Source organism: Phocoena sinus, chromosome 15 (assembly GCF_008692025.1).
Source record: "Phocoena sinus isolate mPhoSin1 chromosome 15, mPhoSin1.pri, whole genome shotgun sequence".
In the NCBI taxonomy this organism is placed as follows: Eukaryota; Metazoa; Chordata; class Mammalia; order Artiodactyla; family Phocoenidae; genus Phocoena; species Phocoena sinus.
Window position 1 is genome coordinate 74,958,245 of NC_045777.1, and position 23,363 is coordinate 74,981,607.

The following is a 23,363-nucleotide window of genomic DNA, read 5'->3' on the forward strand; positions in this document are numbered from 1 at the left end:
CTGCCAATGCAAGGGGCACAGGTTTGAGCCCTGGTCTGGGAAGATCCCACACGTCACGGAGTAACTAAGCCCGTGCACCACAACTACTGAGCCTGCGCTCTAGAGCCCACGAGCCACAACGACTGAGCCCGCACGCTGAAACTACTGAAGCTCATGCTCCTAGAGCCTGTGCTCCACAACAAGAGAAGCCACCGCAATCCGCAAGAAAGAGTAGCCCCAGCTCGCCACAACTAGAGAAAGCCCGCGCACAGCAACGAAGACCCAACGCAGCCAAAAATAAATAAATAAAGATTCTAAAATAATACATAAATTTTTTTAAAAAAAGCAAATCTAACCAATCCTGAGCAGCCGTTGTTTACATGAAAAGACACTCTTTGATTCACTGACTACCTCTCTGATCCATAAAATTACACAACTTGAACAGACTTTAGATCTTATCTAGAGTTCATCAGGGAGAAAGCTGACTCTCTGAGGGGCTGAATGTCTATTCCAAGGAGAGTAACAGTTCTGTTACCACTGCCACAGTATAATAAAACTGTTCATCAACATTCTCCTAAATACAGTCACTCCTCAAGGTATTTGACAAGTACCAGCTTGCACAGTCTTTATCATACTTATAGAAGCAGCTGCTGTTTTCTAGATGGGCAAACTGGGGCTCAGCAATGTTATGTGAGTCACCCAAAATCCAACCTTTGCCTTGGCTTTGTTAAGTAGCCATAAGGAAGTTTGAGATTTCATCTATCCAACTGGAAAGCCCGTACTCGGTTCATTGTATGCCCCTCCCACCCTCCCAGAGGTCATCTGGTTAGGGGAGTAGCTGCTGGGGTCAGCTGTCGGGGTCAAGGTTGCATCTTTACCTCTTGCCTGGAACTCAATGCTATTGAACTTTCTCTACTGAAGATTAGGCTTTCAAGAGATTCACCCGTAAGAGGTAACCATGAACTTACACTCTCATGAAAATGTGCACCATTACACTAGATCCTTTCTGGTGGAGAAGAGGATGGATGGAACTGGATCTCCAGGACCCATGGGAAGTTGGAATACCCATGGAGCAGTGATGCTGGGGGAACCACAAGCCCTTCGCTGGCTGCAGTTGAGCCAAGCTGAGATCTGAGTAAGGAGGATGAAGATGAAGAAATTAAGGCAGTCTACTCCTCCCCAAGGGCCTATGCATATAAGCTACCAAAGAGTAATATAAGGAAAGAACTGAATCCAAACCACCCCTTAGTAACTACTGTTTAGCTTTTGTTTTCTCCCCAAACTGCTTTGTGCAAGTAAACACAGCTCGAGGGTCCTTAGACCTTCCTGAGTGTTCACCTTCAGCTAAGGAAGGAAAAGGAAAAGGCTCTTGAAATGATATTTCATGAGATTCGTGTATTTTAATATTAGTTTCAGACCCTTTCTTCAAATCTCCTGGAATCAGTTCAATTGCAGGAAGATGGGTAGGTAGGAAGGAAAAAAAAAATTGAAGTGAATTTTAGAACAACTTGGCAAATTAGCAAAGTTTTTAACATCATTAAAGAGCTCTTAAATATTCTTCCCTGAACTCCATTTTTATTTTGTGAATGCATTTCAGTAATTGCTCTAAAGGAAACTGTGGAACTTTGGCACAGACATAAATGTTTACATGATTTAAAATGCAGTGGCAGCAAAGATCATGATTTTTGTAATTGCTAAATCTTAAACTACCCGCTTCAGTTTGTCTCATCTTGAAAAATGCCAGTTCCTAACAGGCAAAGGCGTAATAAAGACAATGCATGTATTATTTAGTTGTTTGTAATTGCAAACAACTTAGCCATATTTCAATACTTACCCCTTAGCTCCAACATGGAGCATAAGTAGGGGATGATTATAATCATTCCATCATTCTGTAAATAGAACACTGGGACACTGAGAAATAAGACTGCTTTCTTAAAGCCAACAGCAGAGACAGAGAAGCAGGTCTGGAGCCAGGTGGTTTTTAATTCAACTGCCTTACACCACCCAACTTATCATTCAGTATGTGCTGACACATTAATCAAGGATGAAGAGAGATTGTCCTGTGACTCAGGGAGACTAGTGTTCCAAAACCTGCCTAATTGAATTAGTCAGGATGATTAACACTAGCTGTCGTAACAGATACGCTCCAAGATCTCAATGGCTTAACACAAACGTCCGATGCACAGAGATATCAAGAGAGAGCTGGGGAGGATGGGATGATACTCTGTTCCACACAGTCATTCAGGGATTGAGGATCCTTCCATCTTGTATGCCACCAACAGGCAGACTCCAAGGCTACCACAGGAAGGGAAGGAGGGAAGGCATGTATGACCCCACAGGATATTTTGTGGGCCAGGTCTGACAGTGGCAGACATCACTTCCTCCCATCTTCCAATACACAGAACTCAATCACATGCCCCCCACCTAACTGCGGGGAGCCTGAAGATTCGCTCTGTGCCCAAGAGGAAGAGACAATCTCCTGGTGAACACGGCATTGACTCTGCCACCCCAACTAGAGACAAAGGTAGTTCGAGGCTGCCTGATATCAGCTTCTCTAACCCAGACCCTGATCTGGTATAAATGATTCCATAAGAAAGATTGCCCCCACCCTTCTAGGAACTCCAGATTAAAGTTCTACACTGCACACGTCAACCCAGGTCTGTGGCCTAGATCGAGACGGTGAACAGGAAAGAGAAGAAGGGTGCATTGGGCCAAAGGGCGTACCTTCTGGACACGAGGGAACCACATCAGTCATCTGCATCAGCTTCATGTTGACACACAGCTTTGAACCCCCCCCCGCCCCACCCACATACAACTCTAGGGCCTGGGCCCTTAGCTGCATGGTGTGGCTCCTACTCAAGGCTTGGTATCCATTAAAATATGACCATCAGAAGATGACACTGCATCTTGCCCAATTAAAGCCACCATGATACCCATAAGATGAAGATTCAATGGTTGGGAGGACACAGGGCAGAAGCCAAGAACAAAGCCTGCCTGAGGCCTGCTGAGAGTTGCCCAAATGAAGAAGAAATTAACAATGCACACTTGTTAGCACTCTTGTTGTGCTAATTTCCTTGCAAATACAAGCAAAACCTTTTAATTAACTTAATATCAATTTCACTTTTCTCACATTTTGTTCTAATTATGGGCGGGATCTAAAGCTCACACAGCACAATTTAGAGCTCTAGAATTAACAGCTTTACAACTTTACACATCAGTAGCTGCTAAACCTAAGGGAAGCAAGGTTCCCTGCTGCCCTCCTGTCACTGCACTCCCACGCCCACCCCTCTGCAATCCCTGGACCAGCCACCAACACTAATTGGGACTGAGTCCCATGCCCAGAAGTCAGCAAATTCCAACTTCACAAAGGACACAGAAAGGCAGCTGGTGGGTGTCTCTGGACAACTGATTTCTCTGAGTTTCAGCTTCCTCAACCGTAAAATGGGTATAATAGTGTACACAGGTTTGATGTAGAATTAAGCAACACAAAACACTGGATATGTATCAGATGCCAATAAAAATACTGCATATGACACACTACAGTATGCCTGCATATTTACAAAGTCCATATATTGTGTTTCATCAAATCTAAGATGCCTTCAATTGTAAGTGGCACCATTTTTATGCACCGAGAAACGAGGGAAGTGCTGCCAATTAAACTATGACACATCACTGATCATAAAATGAATCTCAATTTCAGAGATGTAAAAATGTGCATCTTGGCATTGCCGAAATACGGTTATACATGGTAGTGTCAACCTGTGAGATGGCTTAAGGTCAAATCCAAGTTAATCAGATGCCCATGGACTTAGTATTCCAGTTCACTGCATTTCCAGAGAACAAAGAGTCTTGCTTCATTTTAATATTTGCTGAGAAGGTATTGGGGGTGTAGAGAGGATGGCAGCAGACACCACAGATTCTCAATGCAAACACCATTCCTTCTCTCCTTCTCTTTGGCCTCCACCATACTTACTTTCTCTGAAAAGCCACTGTTCTCTTAAAGCAAGGTTAGTCGTGTGGCCATTTTCTGGACATAAGCCTACCAGGAAGACTTCTGGAAAAGATTTTCTTTCCTGATTAAACAATAGGAGATGTGGCCAGTGGTACAGTACTCCCTACCTTGTACAACAATGCAATGACTGTAACTACTGCAGCCATCTTGAAACCATGAAGAAAAAAAGAAGGAAATATAATGAACTATGACATTATAATGTCATCGTGATGACTTCATGGTTCTAAACCAATACTGGTGACCACTACCTCTGGACTTGCTAAGTGAGAACAAGTTACTTTCTGATGAATTAACTCCTAAATGACATGGAGAAGGATTTAAAAATATACACAGGAATACTACTCAGCCATAAAAAAGAATCAAATTTTGTCCTTTGCAGCAACATGGATGGACTTGGAGGATATAAGGCTTAGTGAAATAAGTCAGACAGAGAAAGACAAATACTGTATGATATCATTTATATGCAGAATCTAAAAAATAAAACAAACAAGCAAATATAACAAAGAAAAAAAGACAGTCACAGATATAGAAAACTGAGTGGTTACCAGTGGGGAGACAGAACGGAAGAGGGGCAAGATAGGGTTAGGAGATTAAGAAGTACAAACTATTACATGTAAAATAAATAAACTACAGGGATATATTGTACAACACACGGCATATAGCCAACGTTTTATAGTAACTATAACTGGAGTACAACCTTTAAAAATTATGAATTCTTATGTTATACACCTGTTAACTTATATAATATTGTATATCAACTGTTACTCAATAAAAAATAAATAAATAACAATAATTTTTAAATGAATAAAACCTATTCTCTTGCAAACTGTTACCATGTAAATGATTCATTCTAATGCAAGGCACAGATAAACAACAGCTAAAAGGGACTACCCTAGTGGCACGGTGGTTAACAATTCACCTACTAATGCAGGGGACAGGGGTTCGAGGCCTGGTCCAGGAAGATCCCACATGCTGCAGAGGAACAGGGCCCATGTGCCACAACTACTGAGCCTGTGCTCTAGAGCCCACGAGCTACAAGTACTGAGCCCACACACCACAACTACTGAAGCCCATGTGCCTAGAGCCCATGCTCTGAAACAAGAGAAGCCACCACAATGAGAAGCCTGCACACCACAACAAAGAGTAGCCCCCGCTCGCCACACTAAAGAAAGCCCACATGCAGCAACGAAGACCCAATGCAGCCAAAAATAAATAAATCAATAAATAATTTTTAAAAACAGCTAAGGGCTTCCCTGGTGGCGCAGTGGTTGAGAGTCTGCCTGCTGGTGCAGGGGACACGGATTCGTGCCCCGGTCCGGGAAGATCCCACATGCCACGGAGCAGCTAGGCCCGTGAGCCATGGCCGCTGAACCTGTGCGTCCGGAGCCTGTGCTCCACAGCCTGTGCTCCACAGCGGGAGAGGCCACAACAGTAAGAGGCCCACGTACCACAAAAAAACAAAAAAAAAAAACGGCTAAAAGCAGACCCAGAGGGCAGAGAGCAGAAGCAAGAAGAACTGTAATCCTGCAGTCTGAGGAATGAAAACCAAATTTACAGAAAGACAGACAAAATGAAAAGGCAAAGGACTATGTACCAGATGAAGGAACAAGATAGAACCCCAGAAAAACAACTAAATGAAGTGAAGACAGGCAACCTTCCAGAAAAAGAATTCAGAATAATGATACTGAAGATGATCCAGGACCTCAGAAAACGAATGGAGGCAAAGATTGAGAAGATGCAAGAAATGTTTAACAAAGACCTAGAAGAATTAAAGAACAAACACTTAGAAGAATTAAAGAACAAACAGAGATGAATAATACAGTAACTGAAATGAAAAAACACTAGAAGGAATCAACAGGAGAATAACTGAGGCAGAAGAATGAATAAGTGACCTAGAAGACAGAACGGTTGAATTCACTGCCACAGAACAGAATAAAGAAAAAAGAATGAGAAGAAATGAAGACAGCCTAAGAGACCTCTGGAACAACATTAAATGCACCAACATTCACATTATAGGGGTCCCCGAAGGAGAAGAGAGAGAGAAAGGACCTGAGAAAATATCTGAAGAGATTATAGTCGAAAACTTCCCTAACATGGGAAAGGAAATAGCCACCCAAGTCCAAGAAGTGCAGAGAGTCCCAGGCAGGATAAAGCCAAGGAGAAACACACTGAGACATATAGTAATCAAACTGACAAAAATTAAAGACAAAGAAAAATTATTGGAGATATGGGGATATATGTATATGTATAGCTGAGTCACTTTGTTATAAAGCAGAAACTAACACACCATTGTAAAGCAATTACACTCCAATAAAGGTGTTTAAAAAAGAAGAAAAATTATTAAAAGCAACAAGGGAAAAATGACAAATAACATACAAGGGAACTCTTATAAGGTTAACAGCTGATTTCTCCACAGAAACTCTACAAGCCAGAAGAGAGTGGCAGTGACAAAAGGGAAGAGGCTACAACCAAGATTATTCTACCCGGCAAAGATGTCATTCAGATTCGACAGAGAAATCAAAAGCTTTACAGACAAGACAAAGCTAAGAGAATTCAGCAACAGCAAACCAGCTCTAGAGCAAATGCTAAAGGAACTTCTCTCAGTGGGAAGGGAAACACAAGAGAAGAAAAGGACCTACAAGAACAAACCCAAAACAATTAAGAAAATGGTAATAGGAACAAACATATCAATAATTACCTTAAATGTGAATGGATTAAATGCTCCAACCAAAAGACACAGGCTCACTGAATGGATACAAAAACAAGACCCATATATATGCTGTCTACAAGAGACCCACTTCAGACCTAGGGACACATACAGACTGAAAGTGAGGGGATGGAAAAAGATATTCCATGCAGATGGAAATCAAAAGAAAGCTGGAGTAGCAATACTCATATCAGACAAAATAGACTTTAAAATAAAGAATGTTACAAGAGTCAAGGAAGGACACTACATAATGATCAAGGGATCAATCCAAAAAGAAGATGTAACAATTATAAATATTTATGCACCCAACATAGGAGCACCTCAATACATACGGCAAATGCTAACAGCTATAAAAGAGGAAATTGACAGTAACACAATAATAGTGGGGGACTTTAACACCTCACTTACACCAATGGACAGATCATCCAAAAAGAAAATTAATAAGGAAACACAAGCTTTAAATGACACAATAGACCAGATAGATTTAATTGATATTTATAGGACATTCCATCCAAAAACAGCAGATTACACTTTCTTCTCCAGTGCACACAGAACATTCTCCAGGATAGATCACATCTTGGGTCACAAATCAAGCCTTAGTAAATTTAAGAAAATAGAAATCATATCAAGCATCTTTTCTGACCACAATGCTCTGAGATTAGAAATAAATTACAGGGGAAAAAATGTAAAAAACACAGACACATGGAAGCTAGACAATACGTTACTAAATAACCAAGAGATCACTGAAGAAATCAAAAAATACCTAGAGACAAATGACAATGAACACATGATGATCCAAAACCTATGGGATGCAGCAAAAGCAGTTCTAAGAGGGAAGTTTACAGCAATACAATCGTACCTCAAGAAAAAAGAAACATCTCAAATAAACAACCTAACCTTACACCTAAAGGAACTAGAGAAAGAAGAACAAACAAAACCCAAAGTCAGCAGAAGCAAAGAAATCATAAAGATCAGAGCAGAAATAAATGAAATAGAAACAAAGAAAACTATAGTAAAGATTAATAAAACTAAAAGCTGGTTCTTTGAGAAGATAAACAAAATTGATAAACCTTTAGCCAGACTCATCAAGAAAAAAAGGGAGAGGACTCAAATCAATAAAATTAGAAATGAAAAAGGAGAAGTTACAACAGACACCGCAGATATACAAAGCATCCTAAGAGACTACTACAAGCAACTATATTCCAATAAAAATGGACAACCTGGAAGAAATGGACAAATTCTTAGAAAGGTAGAACCTTCCAAGACTGAACCAGGAAGAAATAGAAAATATGAACCAACCAATCACAAGTAATGAAACTGAAACTGATTAAAAATCTTCCATCAAACAAAAGTCCAGGACCAGATGGCTTCAGAGATGAACTGTATCAAACATTTAGAGAACAGCTAACACCCATCCTTCTCAAACTCTAACAGAAAACTGTAGAGGAAGGAACACTCCCAAACTCATTCAATGAGACCACCATAACCCTGATACCAAAACCAGACAAAGATACTACAAAAAAAGACAATTACAGACCAATATCACTGATGAATATAAATGCAAAAGTCCTCAACAAAATCCTAGCAGACAGAATCCAACAACACATTAAAAGGATCATACACCATGACCAAGTGGGATTTATCCCAAGGATGCAAGGATTCTTCAAAATATGCAAATCAATCAATGTGATACACCATATTAACAAATTGAAGGAGAAAAACCATATGACTATCTCAGTAGATGCAGAAAAAGCTTTTGACAAAATTCAACATCCATTTATGATAAATACTCTCTAGAAAGTGGGCATAGAGGGAATCTACCTCAACATAATAAAGGCCATATATGACAAACCCACAGCAAACGTCATTCTCAATGGTGAAAAACTGAAAGCATTTCCTCTAAGATCAGGAACAAGACAAGGATGTCCACTCTCACCACTTTATTCAACATAGTTTTGGAAGTCCTAGCCACAGCAATCAGAGAAGAAAAAGAAATAAAAGGAGTACAAATTGGAAAAGAAGAAGTAAAACTGTCACTGTTTGCAGATGACATGATACTATATATAGATAATCCTAAGGATGCCACCAGAAAACTACTAGAGCTAATCAATGGATTTGGTAAAGTTGCAGGCTACAAAATTAATGCACAGAAATCTCTTGCATTCCTATACACTAACAATGAAAGATCGAAAGAGAAATTAAGGAAACAATCCCATGCACCAGTGCAACAAAAAGAATAAAATACCTAGGAATAAACCTAACTAAGGAGGTAAAAGACCTGTACTCAGAAAACTATAAGACACTGATGAAAGAAATCAAAGATGACACAAACAGTTTGAGAGACATAACATGTTCTTGGATTGGAAGAATGAATACTGTGAAAATGACTATACTACCCAAAGCAATCTACAGATTCAATGCAATCCCTATCAAATTACCAATGGCATTTTTTATAGAACTAGAACAAAAGATCTTAAAATTTGTATGGAGACACAAAAGACCCCGAATAGCCAAAGCAATTTTGAGGAAAAAAACAGAGCTGGAGGAATCAGACTCCCTGACTTCAGACTATACTACAAAGCTACAGTAATCAAGACAATATGGTACTGGCACAAAAAGAGAAATATAGATCAACGGAAAAGGATAGAAAGCCCAGAGATAAACCCATGCACATATGGTCAACTAATCTATGACAAAGGAGGCAAGGATATACAATGGAGAAAAGACAGTCTCTTCAATAAGTGGTGCTGGGAAAACTGGACAGCTACGTGTAAAAGAATGAAACTAGAACACTCCCTAACACCATACACAAAAAGAAATTCAAAATGGATTAGAGACCTAAATGTAAGACTAGACACTATAAAACTCTTAGAGGAAAACATAGGAAGAACACTCTTTGACATAAATCACAGCAAGATCTTTTTTGATCCAACTCCTAGAGTAATGGACGTCAAAACAAAAATAAACAAATGGGACCTAATGAAACTTAAAAGCTTTTGCAAAGCAAAGGAAACTACAAACAAGATGAGAAGACAACCCTCCGAATGGGAGAAAATATTTGCAAACAAATCAATGGACAAAGGATTAATCTCCAAAATGCATAAACAGCTCATGCAGCTCAATATTAAAAAAACAAACAACCCAATCAAAAACTGGGCAGAAGACCTAAATAGACATTTCTCCAAAGAAGGTACACACATGGCCAAGAGGCACATGAAAAGCTGCTCAACATCACTAATTATTAGAGAAATGCAAATCAAACCTACAATGAGGTATCACCTCACACCAGTTAGAATGGGCATCATCAGAAAATCTACAAACAACAAATGCTGGAGAGGGTGTGGAGAAAAGGGAACCCTCTTGCACTGTTGGTGGGAAGGTAAATTGATGCAGCCACTATGGAGAACAGTAGGGAGGATCCTTAAAAAACTAAAAATAGTATTACCATATGACCCAGCAATCCCACTACTGGGCATATACCCAGAGAAAACCATAATTCAAAAGACACACGCGCCCTAATGTTCACTGCAGCACTATTTACAATAGCCAGGTCATGGAAGCAACCTAAATGTCCATCAACAGACGAATGGATAAAGAAGATGTGGTACATATATACAATGGAATATTACTCAGCCATAAAAAGGAATGAAATTGGGTCATTTGTAGAGACGTGGATGGATCTAGAGACTGTCATACAGAGTGAAGTAAGTCAGAAAGAGAAAAACAAATACTGTATATTAACACATATATGTGGAACCTAGAGAAATAGTACAGATGAACCGGTTTGCAGGGCAGAAATTGAGACACAGATGTAGAGAACAAATGTATGGACACCAAGGGGGAAAAGTGTGGGGGGGGGGGTGAATTGGGTGATTGGGATTAACACATATACACTAATATGTATAAAATAGATAATTAATAAGAACCTACTGTATAAAAAATAGATAAATAAAATAAAATTCAACAAAATAAAAGCAGACCCATACAGAGTACAATCAGAGCCCAGAAGAAGGAACAATTAATTCCAAGAAAGTGGCAGGGAAGGTTTCGGGGAATAAACAGTTTCTGAACTGGTCTTGGAGAACGCATGAGATTTTAATAGGATGGGGTGGGTGGAAGGGGGTATTATTCAAAATCTGAGAGTTAAAAGACCCTAAAGTCACGTCGCTTTTATTTATACACTTTGGTCCCTAGAAATACAGAGAACTAGAATCCGGTCTCCTGACTGTTCCTCACACTCTTTCTACCAGGGAGGTACAGCGCCTAACAAGCCACGTGTAACCACAAGACACCCCTCAGTAAACACTAATCACACGATTAGCCATTGTGTTGGAGGCGGGGATGGTAGGAGGCTCTTCTGGAACCTTGCTCCCTATTAACTGTCAGCACACTCGTTTGTTGGCGTGTGGCTGTGGCCGCCTGTAATTACGGCCGCGGTTTATTACTCATGCATGGCAAGGCTGAGGCTCTGCAGTTAGCCGTGACAGGGACATTATTAAAAGGGAAAACTTCTCTATCAGTGGCTAAACCAATTGTCATCCACATGTGAAGCAGTCTAAAGACCTGCGAGGGGTAAATAAGGAAGGCAGAGGAAGGTCTTTCAACCAAGTGAGTCCTGCATCTTTTTTTTAAGTGCTACCCTGCATTCGGAAATGCTTGCCCTGCTGAGGGAGATCTTGTCCCCGTTGTCAAAGGTCACCCTGTGGGGAGTTGGCTCCCCTGATCTTCTGAGTTCCATCATCTGGTCCCCTCGGGAGAGGAATCAGGTCCTACCCTGCAACATGGCACTCCAGCTGGATCCATGAAGTGCAAGAGGACCCAGATGCCTGGTGGTGGTCTCAGAAGGCAGACTATGGGGACTGTGGCTGCAACAGCCACAGTTGGGATAAAGCCTGCAGGCAGTGGGCTGCTGCCACAGCAGCTGGAGTGGACAGGCTTCTGTGTCATCTGAGAGCAGCAGCGGGGGAGGGGCGGGAGGAGACAGGTTTGCAGCAGAGAACTCCTCCCATCCATCACCACCTCCCGCAGAATCCCCCCAGCCCACCCCACTTCCTCTGGCTCAGGAAGGAATGGGGGACAGAAAGGGAGACCTATCATCAGGTGCTAGACAAGCTCAGGGTCAAGCTAGGACTGCAGATGTGCGTCGTAAGGGCGCCAACCCCCGCCACGGTGGGTCTTTCCTTGGGAATCAGCCGATCCGGAACTAGGGGGTCACGGGGTGGATAGAGGAGAGGACAGGGGTGGACAGAGGTGAGGACCCTGGAGGAGCTGGTAAAAGAACTCCCGACAGGCTCGCCATGGGAGGGGCTGTCCAGGCTGGATGTGGAAGGATGGAGCCACAGGGAGGGAGAGAAAGGGGCATGGCTGGGGGGCTGAGCACACCTCAGTGAAGTTGGGGGTCCGGTGGGGAGCACCCAGGTCAGAGTGCTGAGGGCTGATTCAGATTTCCCAAAGGGAGCAACTCAAGATGCTGACTCTTAGCTGAGGATGTGGCCAAGGAGGGGTTCTGAGGTGAGGGGCACCTGGCATCACTGAGGATTGGAGGGCTGGTTGAGCCCTGAACCAGAGGCATGGCTGGCTCAGCGATGCCAGCATCTTCCACCCACTACTGGATTCTAACCCACTTTCCCGCCTATTCGCGCACACACTAACCCCCAACACAGCATCAGTCCCCTTACATCAGTGCAGTGACCCGTCACCCAACAGCTCCCCACGTCTACAGAACTACATCCAAACCAGCCTGAGACTGAAGCCTGGCTGGGTCCAGCCTCCACTTAGTCCTCTCAACAAGTTCCACTTGTTCCTGTGCCCTCACACACATCTCTGCCTCTACCCATCCCCCTTGCCAGTAGCCCTGCAGATTCCCAGTCCTGGGCCCTGACCATCTTCTATGATTTGCTTCCACATCAGGTCCCCAGGTGGTGTCACTGCCTGGGTCCTCTGTTCCAGGTGTTAAAACTTCTGAGTTCTGTCATTCTTGTTCAACAGACGTTGGTCAAGAACCTCCTGTTTGCCAGGTCAAGTCTCAGCACCCCCATACTCATTTAATATTCCTCTGAGATCTAGCATATACCTGGTAAAACTACAAGCGCATCCTTCCCACTGGACCACAGATGTCTAAGTATGTGTGGCACCTGCATCTCTCTGTATCCTGGCATCTAGCCCACACCCAGCAGTGAGGAAGTGCTCAAAAACACATGGAAATGACCAACATTTCTGTAATGGGATTTGACATGTAGAGGCTACCATTTCTTCTCCCCAGCCTCAAGAGCAATCAGCCAAAGACACCATCATTATAAGCAGAAGACGGAGAGGAAGAAAGGAGGAGGAGGAAGGAAACAGAATTCAGCCTCAGACAAACGCATGGAAGAGAGAAGGATCCCACGTTAATTCAGAGTCTAAGCAACTTTCAGGGAAAAGGACCTCCCCCGCCCCGTCTTGAGATTTACATCTCAGGTAACAACGACCACACACTGCCTCAATGTAGCACAACTGTTCATGCATTCATTCCCGAAATGTCTGCTGAGCACCTACTCTGGGCCAGGGCAGTTCTCGACATCAGAGAGACGACCGGGCGGGGCGGGGGGGGGGGGGGGCAAGCAAGCAAGATCCCTTCCTTCAAAGAGTGAGCATTCTCCCAGCCGCCACGCCTCAGGCCCCGTGGCTCACGCTGTACATTTTGAATCCCAATTCATCCTGACTCACAGCGACCCCATTTCACAGCTGAGAGGTGGGGAGGCTGGCCCAAGGTCACACAGCTAATAAGTGACAGAACCAGAAATCAAACCTAGTCTGCCTGCCACCCAAGAGGACACCCTTTCTTCCAATATTCTTTTTTTTTTTTTTTGTCTGCATTGGGTCTTCATTGCTGCACGCGGGATTTCTCTAGTTGTGATGAGCACGGGCTACTCTTCATTGCGGTGCGCAGGCTTCTCATTGCGGTGGCTTCTCTTGTTGCGGAGCACAGGCTCTAGGCGCACAGGCTTCAGTAGTTGTGGCACGTGGGCTCAGTAGTTGTGGCTCACGGGCTCTAGAGTGCAGGTTCAGTAGTTGTGGCTCACGGGCTTAGTTGCTCCACGGCATGTGGGATCTTCCCAGACCAGGGCTCAAACCCGTGTCCCCTGCATTGGCAGGCGGATTCTTAACCACTGTGCCACCAGGGAAGTCCCAATATTCTATTCTTAAAGGCTCAGAGGTTTCTGATCTTAGGTGTTTCTTCACTCAACTTGGGCTTCACTGCACCCACATTCCACCTCCCCATTGTCACTCTTAGCTCTAATTACGGAGCCTTCTTCCCGTCCACAAAGGACACTCCCGATTTGGCAACAGCAAAGGTCAGGGTGTTGGAGTTCTTCCTCGAGAATGACACTGGTGGCCTCTCCCCACTACCTCTGGGCCGGGCAGGCGGCAGGTGCCCCCGCTGGCAGGGTGCCTGTCACACACACTGGCCAACACAGATGCGCCTGTATCTGAGGGTTTTCCAAGAACTGGGCTCCCCATCTCTCCAGGAGCCACCAGATGTGATCAGTCCATCAGAGGTAAAAGAAGTGAGCGTCCCCTCTGGCGCCCAGGCTCTGGCTCTGCTGACCAGGCTTCCACACACCTGAGCCCCTGCTAGCCACCAGGCCCTAAGGAAGGTCTGCACGCAACACCTAAGGCTCGTGCTGCCCTGGTTTCCTTCTGATGCTCACTCCAAGGAGGGATTTTAATACGAACATACACCCTCTGCTCTCTCCCCCTTTACCTCCTTCCCATTGGAAACGCTGGTACATTCCGGCTCAATAGTCTACATAAGCATATGTATATTCCAGGGAAGAGGAAACAGCTCAGGGCCAGCTCTGGCATCCAGGAAGAGATGCTTTCAACACACGATCCCCCTCCTTCTGGAGCCAACTGGGAGGCCCACAGAGCACATCTCTGCCTCTGCCCCTCTGCACCAACTCACCCTCCCCGCCTGGTGGGCTTGGCTGATGAGTGAGGCAGGCTGGGTGGGCTGCATGTGGGTTGTTTGCGAACGTGCTGGTTTTCTGCAACTCCGACTCCAGCTTCATCTGCCTGTGTGGCTTGGAGGCAGGACTGGGCTGGGTAATTTTGACTTCTCTCCATGCCCACAAAGATATTCAATTTCTTCGAGCAACCCTACTTCTATTCAATATCCTTCTGAAAACTAAATTTGGAACCTAACCTCAATCGACTGCATTTCCTCTTATGACAGCGGGGCCCGGGGCTTACTGGACAGAGCAGCCACACGTGCCCCTGTGATTCACCGCACGGGGGTGCAGATGAGGGATGGAGTCACTAGCCAGAGCTCGGGGCTTACATGGGGCACAGGACCTTCACACTGCCTGCCCTATCAAGGGGATGCTGGACCTGGAAAAAGTACCGTGATATTCAGGAATCTTGACTCTGCCCCTCACTGGCTGTGTCATCCTGGCTAAGTCACACAGTATCTCTGTGTCTCACTTTTCTCAGCTCTAAAATGAGAGAAACCAGTAACTTCCTCAGAAGGTGACAGACAGCCAAAAGCCCTGTACAGAGTTACACGGGAATTCTAACAAGAAATCTATCCCTGTGTCCATTTTCCTTATGCCAGTACAAAACCACCATTTAAAAAAAAAAAATTTAACACGGTATTATTTTCTTCTGTATAATCGTTTTGGATTTTCCAAAATTTCCACAATAAAATATGAATTAATTTCATTCTAGAGAGAGAAAGGAACATAAAACCATCATGTTATAAAATCACACGTTCAAAGGAAACATACTGAGACGTGCTGGTCCCTAGCCTGGGAACTGCTTCACTTCCAGGGTCCTCCCAAGGATCTGATGCTCTTTAGTCAGGATCTGGTGAAGGACCAGAGCAGCCTCAAGATGGCACAGGCAAGACGGCAGATACAGGATGGCACAGGCAAGACGGCAGATACAGGATGGCACAGGCAAGACGGCAGATACAGGATGGCACAGGCAAGATGGCGGGGACAGGATGGTACAGGCAAGATGGCGGAGACAGGATGGCACAGGCAAGATGGCGGGGACAGGATGGCACAGGCAAGATGGCGGGGACAGGATGGCACAGGCAAGACGGCAGATACAGGATGGCACAGGCAAGATGGCGGAGACAGGATGGCACAGGCAAGATGGCGGAGACAGGATGGCACAGGCAAGATGGCGGGGACAGGATGGCACAGGCAAGACGGCAGATACAGGATGGCACAGGCAAGATGGCGGGAACAGAATGGTACAGGCAAGATGGCGGGGACAGGATGGCAGAGACAGGATGGTACAGGCAAGATGGCTACCTCACACTCAGTGCCCCCAGCTAAGTCTTCCCAACTCATTCCCCTCACCACATCCACCCAACCCAATCCAGCCTTTACAATGTCAAGGTTATTTCCTCTGTGGCTATCATTTACCTCCTAAAACTAGCTCCAATCCAATTAATCAACCAATACACCTTTGGTGCCCACATTATGTACAAGGTGCTGTGACACATGCTGAAGGATGAAGGTGGTATTAAATAACCCAATATATGGTTCGAGATCTTAACAAGCCTGCAGTCCAGTTCTGCACTCAAAAGATAAAGCCATCGAGGCACAAAAGTCAAAGCCATGGGTGCAAATGGACACAGACAAGAAAGCTTCAAGCACCGTGGAGCAGGGAGAGCTCAGACCGTGTGGCTTGGCACCACTGCCCACCCCCAGGTGGTGACCTTGAGCCAAGCTTTAAAGGATGGATGGATGCAGAAAGGAGGCGGGGAGAGCAAACCAGGACAGCTAGCATTTCTCAAAGACGGGGGCTGAAACGTGGAGGCTACAATCGCAAGACAAATGCAAGGTTATTTCAGCAAGTAGATCAGTCTTGCTCGAAGAGGCCGAGGCACTGGGCCAGGGCGGGAACATGGGGGGGGGGGGGGCGGCGGGCAGCGGGCCTGACTGTCAGCCTCCAGGCTTGACCATGGTTCCTTAGGAAACACAAAACCACCGGAAGGTCTTGGGCCCTTTGGAAGCGGTGCCTTCCACGCAGACAGCTGGAAACACAGAAAGGAGGGGCGGCAGGGCCCTGGGTTAAAGGGTCCTGCAGCAACAGTGAGGGGGCAGCAGACGCGGCCTCACGGAAAGAATGGAAGGGCAGGTGCAAGAGAGTCTGGAGGGACAAAAATAAACTCATCTCTGTGTACTTTCCCCTCCATACCAGCTTTTCCACTTTCCCTTTCAAGTGTCCTTTTCAGCCTATATTAAGAAAAACAAAACCACAAAAACGTGTAACTGATTTTCAAAAGGCAGGCACCGAGAGTCTTAGCGGAGAGGCCAGTTCTGAGGAAGTCTGGGTCATCCCTGGCCCCCCCAGCCCAGGGGCCCCTCTCAGGACACCCAAGGAAACGTTCCAGGAGTGAGAGAACACTGGAGACGGCTGTGCTGTGTCCCTCCTGCTTGAATTTCATAAGGGTCCACTGGAAAGGTCTGAGAAATCGGAGCCATCATTAAAACACCACCTCCCACTTGGTACCCGCGGGGCTGGACCCAAGTGGCTCTGTTCCTCCTTTATGGCCAGTGCCCAGCTCTCTCGAGCCCTCCATTAATTCCTGAGGAATAAAGAGCACCAAGGTCAAGGTTACCTTCTCCTCCTTCAGTAGCAAGAGGTGGAGACAGGCTGCAGAGCCAGTGGACACGGGAAACCAGGTCCCATCTCCCAGGCGCTCTCCTCCCCTGGCACTCTCCCGCCACAGCAGGAGACCCCGGCAGGCCTACAGTATCGACAGGTGGGGCACGCTTTACCCAGAACTAGCACAGGCAGAGGATGGAGCGCTGGGGGTGGGGTGGAGATCAGGAGGGTCATTACAAATGACACTGGTCAGCCAGGAAGAGAACAGCTACCTTAGTTACAGCCTGAATTCCCGGCTTGCCCAGGAAAAGTTCTCAACCCAGCCTTCCTCAGAGACTACAGGTAAAGAAAACTCATCTTCCCACCCCCCCACACCCAACCCAACCCAACCCAACCCAAGCAGTCCCAAGTGGCGGACATCCCCAAATCCCCAGGGAAATCGCTTACCAGGCAGGGGAGTACACAAGGAAAGAAGCTGAACCCCAGCCCATCTGAAGCAAACTCACAGCTTCCCAGAAGTCCCCACTCCCACTCCAACCAACAGGCAAATGGATTTTCCTCTTTACTCCGCCTGGCATAGGCAGTAGAGGGCACTGGGCCATGGTCCAGGCCACAAGCTTGTCGGAGATGCAAAGTCTCGGGTCTCCACCCAGATCTACTTAATCTGAGATTCTTCGGTTGGGCCTAGAAATCTGCATCTTAACAGGCCCTCCACGTGACTCTGACACACGCCAAAGGTTGAGGCACGCCAGTGCAGCAGCTGAGAACCTCAATCCTGGCACCAGACTGTCCAAGTTCAATTCCCAGCTCTGTCATCCCCTAGCTGGGTGGCTGTGAGCAAGCTGCTTAGGGGGAAGTATCAGCACCCATCTCCTAGGGTTGCTGGAAAGACTTAACGAGTCCCTGCGTCTTAGTGGCACTTAGTAAATACCCTTCAGAATTTTATTATTCTTATTTGGGGCACTGGGTGGGTGGGGGTATATCATATTTCATTTTCTAATTGAAACGACTTGTGTCCCTGGGTACAGCCTGACACTTGAGGGAACCAGCTATCTTGCACTCTCTCTTTTGGGTCTTATGGATTGGTCTATGGCACGGATCTGTGTAAAATAATAAGGCCCATCCCATAAGCATCTAATTCCTCCAGAGATGAACTGTGGGCTTTTGTTTCATTCTGTGCCTTGGTTCTTCAACACTCAGGAGAAGAGCTCCCACAAGAACCCCACAGGGGACACCTACAGCCAGGCCACACCTACAGCTGGGCCCCGCTATCTACAAGGGGTCAGTGGGATTGCAGCGTCCCACTGCAGATACAAGTTCAAGGTATCCCCTGGATACTTGCTGAATGATATCAAGAAGACCAAGGGGTCCTTTCAGAGGGTGCTTGGAAATCTGTCCCCATCCCACCAGGAAGGACCCAGAAGGGAGCATTGGAAAGCAGAAAGAAGACAATATGGTGACACACTTCTCCCTGCCTGCCACCGGACTGGTCTCTTGCTCCAAATGCAGGTAGGACAGTAGTTGAGTCAGGTCTTACTCATGTAGAACCTTTTTGTAATCAAAATGAATACTCCTTATAACTAGGAGGAGACAGTAGATAGAAGTTGTCAAGAACACGGGCTCTTTGGTCAACCAGACATGGGGTTCTGACTCCAGACTCTACCACTTACTAGCAGCAGGACATCAGGCAACTTAGTTAACCCCTCCAAGCCTCCTTTTCTTATTTCTGATATGGGGAAAGGAAAGAACCACCCTGGACTGATGTGACTCGGTGAGATAATGCATTTGTAACAGTCTTGGCACTGTGTCTGGCACAACAATTCCACCACTAATTATTATCATTATCTTTATGACTATCAGTAGCTCTGCAATTACCATGAGGACATGAGTTAGAAGCTCAGGAAGGGAGGTGGCAGCCTTGAATCTGACTTGGATACCAGTCACATGGACCCTGGAGAGCTGTCCATACTCAAGTGAGTAATACACTGACCTTGGGGGCAGCAAATGTCCAATGACCCATCAGTTCCTGGACCAGATGTGACCAGGGTATATTAAAAGTCTCCCTCTTCTCCTGAAGCACTGAGGAGAACATTTTATATGGGACAGATTCTGACAACTTGGATGGCACACCTCTCTTTGCTACACTCTCTAAAAACCTGCTTCCCCAGCCCACCTCAAACTTTAACAATTGCCCTCAGGCAGCTCTCGCGGGAGAATCCGAGCGTGTCTTTAATAGCAGGCTCACCAAGGCAGCTGCGGGAAGGGAGGAGTCCTCACTGCTAGCCTGCAGCCCGCCTCCTAGACAGATAACATTCCTCCAACCTACTACCGAAGCGCGTTAGCTCCAGACCTGAGGCCTTGACTTTTGCAGACATTTAAGCAGGCCAACGTCCCTCCCCTGTACGACCCCACCAAACGCTAAGCTGTAAGAGCTCTTTCCTCCCTTAAGTCGCCTGCGCCTCCAGTCCCATTTGGCCGCGCGTCTACTTTCCGCACTTGGGCCGGAGCGGCCAGGTAATCATTCCTGCACGCGGAGACCGGGAGCCAGCTGTGCTGACGTGTTTCCACGATAAAAGCAAACTTACAGCTGGAGAACAGAAAAGAAACGGGTAATTCTTTCCGGCAGCCCTGGCCTCCTGGCCGAGACTGGGCAGGAAGAGTAAAAGGGCGCGGGGGAGTCAGGAGGTGCTTGCCTCCCGCACCGCGCGCAGGGCCTCCGGGGGAAAGCCGGTGCCCGGCCCGCCCCGCCGAGCCCCGTGGGCAACCGCGCCCGTCCTTACCATTCAGTTGCCGGTAGACAATGTCCTCGAGCAGCGAGAGGCGCTTCAGGACCGCATCCTGTATGGGGCTGGCGCTGTGCGCACTGAGGTTGGCCGCCTCGGCGCGCGGCCGAATCTCGTGGAAGGCGTCTCCGCTGCGCACAGAGATGGGCCGACACTTGGCCAGGAAGAGCACGAAGCCGGCCACCGCGATCAAGTTCAACACCAACAGCACTTTGACTCTTCTCAGTGAAGCCATCAAACACGCCCGGTCGGCCCTCGCCCCGGACCCGCGCCCCCTCGGGCTCCGGCGAGGCGCGGGGCAGCCGGGGGCCGTGCGAGCCTCGCGCTCCGGACGGCTGGCGAGGATCCCAGCCGCTCCCGGCCCCACGGCACGGAGGCTAGGGCAGCGGAGACGGTTGGGAGGTCCGGGCGGTCGCGGGGAGAGCTAGATGGCTCACACCGAAGGCTTCGGTCTGCAGAAGTGCTCCCAGAGATGATGCCTGCTCAGTCCACGGCGCGCGGCCCCTAGCAGGCGCCTCGGCTTCTTGGCGAAGGGCCGGGGGGGTCTCTCCTCTGCACCACCAAGTGGTTCGCCGCTGGACCTTGGGTCACCGGGAGCGGGGCTGCCAGCGCAGCGGACCCCCGGGGCCCGCGGGCCGGCAGGCGGGGCTGCCCCGGCGCCGCAGCAGGAGCGGCGCGCAGGTGCCGGGCTCAGGGTTCGCCGCCCGCCCGCGGAGGAGCGCGCCGCGCCTCGGGCCGCACAGCCACAACCCTAGTCCGCAGGCGGCCGTCGTGGCGCGCGCCCCGCGATCTTCAGCAGAGGACCGGCTCCCCGGGGCGGGCGCCTTTGTTCCGCTCACCGACCCGCTCCATCGCGCCGAGCTGAGGAAAAACCCGCGCCCAGGGCCCGCATCCTCGCGGCTCCGCAGTCACACTCAAGTCTCGATTACTCTCAAAGTGGGGGCAGCACTAGGGGGCGGGCGAAGGGGCAGAGCGCAACGTCCTCTCCGCCCCTCGCGCCAGGGGACACCCCACCCCGCCGCCAAACTCAACAGCGCGCACAGCGCCGCGGGCTCCCGGACACGTTCCAAGTCCCGAGCCCACGCAGCGAGTCCTCTGGGCCTGCCGGTCACGCCAGCCTCTCTCCGAGCTGGCGCGTTGGGAGGCTAGCCGGAAGGAGTAGTCGGACCTCAAAAGTCACAGCAGTTCTGTAACCCCCTGCACGAACGTCGCGGGGAGCGCGGAGGGGAGGGACGCGCGCCGTCGCACCCTCCACTCGCCAGAACAGGCAGCGCTGCTCTTCCCGCGCCCCAAGGAGCCAAACGCCGAGTCTTCTAATTGGCGGACGCGGTAATACCGCCGCTGCGGCAAGGAGAGCCCACACTGCCCCGGGGCGCGAGAGCCCGGAGGGGAAGCGCAGGTGGCGGTAGAGGGCGGGGCGCGGCCCGAGGGGACCGGCTGCAGCGCCAGCTCCTCCTCCGCCGCTGCTGGCCACCCCTCTCCCCGCCAGCCAGTCGGCCACCGCCGCCCGCAGGCTGCTGGACGCACAGCTCCCCGGCTCGCCGGCTGTTGCGCGCGCACCCGGAAAGGCTGGGGGCGCCTGGAGAGTGCGGACCGTGCGGGATGGGGGCAGTCAAGTCATGCTGACGGCTGCAGCGTTGGAGGGACCCTTTGGTTCTCAGCACTCCCCGAGCGGGCGGGTTTGTTCCATCCTGGTTGGCGATGAAGACATCCCTTTCTGTGTGCTCGCAGCTCCGCTTTGCGTGGCCAGGAATGGCTAGAGGGAAAATCTGGCCTGGAGACTCGGATTCTGTTACTTTGGGAGCCAGGCCGAGCGTTAGTGGGCTGGGTGGGTTCCCTCCGTGTGAAAATTTTCATCGTACAGGTTACAGTTTCTGTGTCCACTCCCACCTCTATGCGAATTTTATCGTAAGAACAATATTTTGTCTCTTGGATTTCCGAAATCTCTTCCTCTTCCCAAAGCCAGGAGCTCCAAATGCTGGAATTCAAAACCCCGCGTTGATCCACTTAATTCCTTGGGCCTGAAGCAAGAAATAAGGCTGCCAACTAAAAAAGATCGGGCAGCGAAGCCCAATAAATCTGGTAGTTTCCACCTTACCATTTCGATCTCATTGAAGTGTTTTGTTGTTGTTGTTACCGTTGGGTTTTTGTGTTTTGTTTTGTTGCTGATTTATTATTTGAGATGTCGATTTTCAACATAGAATCTAAGTGAATGAAAAAATATAACAATCTTTTAATTCCCTCGGAACTCTGTGTCCCGGTTCAATAGGTTTTGCTTTGTATAATCTACAAGAAAGTGAATACAAAACTGTTAGATGAAAAAGGCACATCGAAAACCACAAGGGACAGTTTTTAACCCCACGGGGAGGGCAGGAAAGAGGTTGAGTAGGAAGAAACCTGAGTTATTGAGCAGTTTATAAGGCAGGCACTGGGCCACGCACCCTCTCCATGATATCTTACTGAATGCCCAGCTGAGTTAGGTGTTATTATAACCACGCTGGGAGGGAAGGTAGCACAATCAAGGGAAGCTTCTGCAAAAATAATTTTGGGGCATTTGTTCATCCACAGGACTGCAGCTGGAGAGGTTGAGGCATTGGGCTAGGGTGTCCCAGTAGTAAATGGCTCTAAACCGTGGTGGGTCTGACTCCCAGGCATATGCATATTTGGGATTAGGAGACCGGAAGCAAATTAGAGGAAATGGCCTCAGGGTAATGGAGATGTTTCCAGGCAAAATTCAACTTCAGTGAGATTTCTTTTCTCCCTCTAAAACCAGAGAGTTTTAGACCCAATGAGTGACCCCCTGTCATGGTCACACCCTGAAGCCTGTCATCACACAGAAGTGCTGCGCTGATGCAATCCTGCACTAAAATCCCACCCTGTGCCCACTGCTTTCCTACTCTCAGTTCCAACCAAACAGATTCTCCAGCCACCAGCAACCCCTCTCTCCCTCCCCAGTATTTCAGCCGTTCCATGCCCTCTTGAGTTACTTCTCTACCCTTCCTGGTTACTCGAGACCTGGTTACTCATTTATTTCAAACACATTCCCAGTAGTGGCCCTGATTCACACACACTCGTAGACATGGTCTCCCACTGTGCCCCCAGTTTGGCAATTCCCCACCTCTGAATCAATCCCACCCAGGCAAGAGAGGGCACCTAGGGAAAACCATATCACCCCAAAGCTTGGGGACATTACCAATTGGTGGTGTATAATGTGAGCTGGATCCTTCATTCTACTCAAAAACACTGTTCCATGTCTCTAATCAGCTCTTCTCCCCAGAGA

At 47.8% G+C, this 23,363-nt stretch overlaps 1 protein-coding gene across 1 annotated transcript in view; it reads right to left on the reverse strand.

The window, feature by feature from the left end:
- The window catches only part of GALNT17 (polypeptide N-acetylgalactosaminyltransferase 17), a 453,307-nt gene extending 432,301 nt beyond the window's left edge, over positions 1–21,006 (reverse strand). The window contains exon 1 of the mRNA XM_032605830.1: positions 20,081–21,006. Coding sequence (XP_032461721.1) covers positions 20,081–20,318 — 238 coding nt within the window. The 5' untranslated portion in view covers positions 20,319–21,006. The remainder of the gene's footprint in view (positions 1–20,080) is intronic.
- Positions 21,007–23,363: the final 2,357 nt, after the last annotated feature.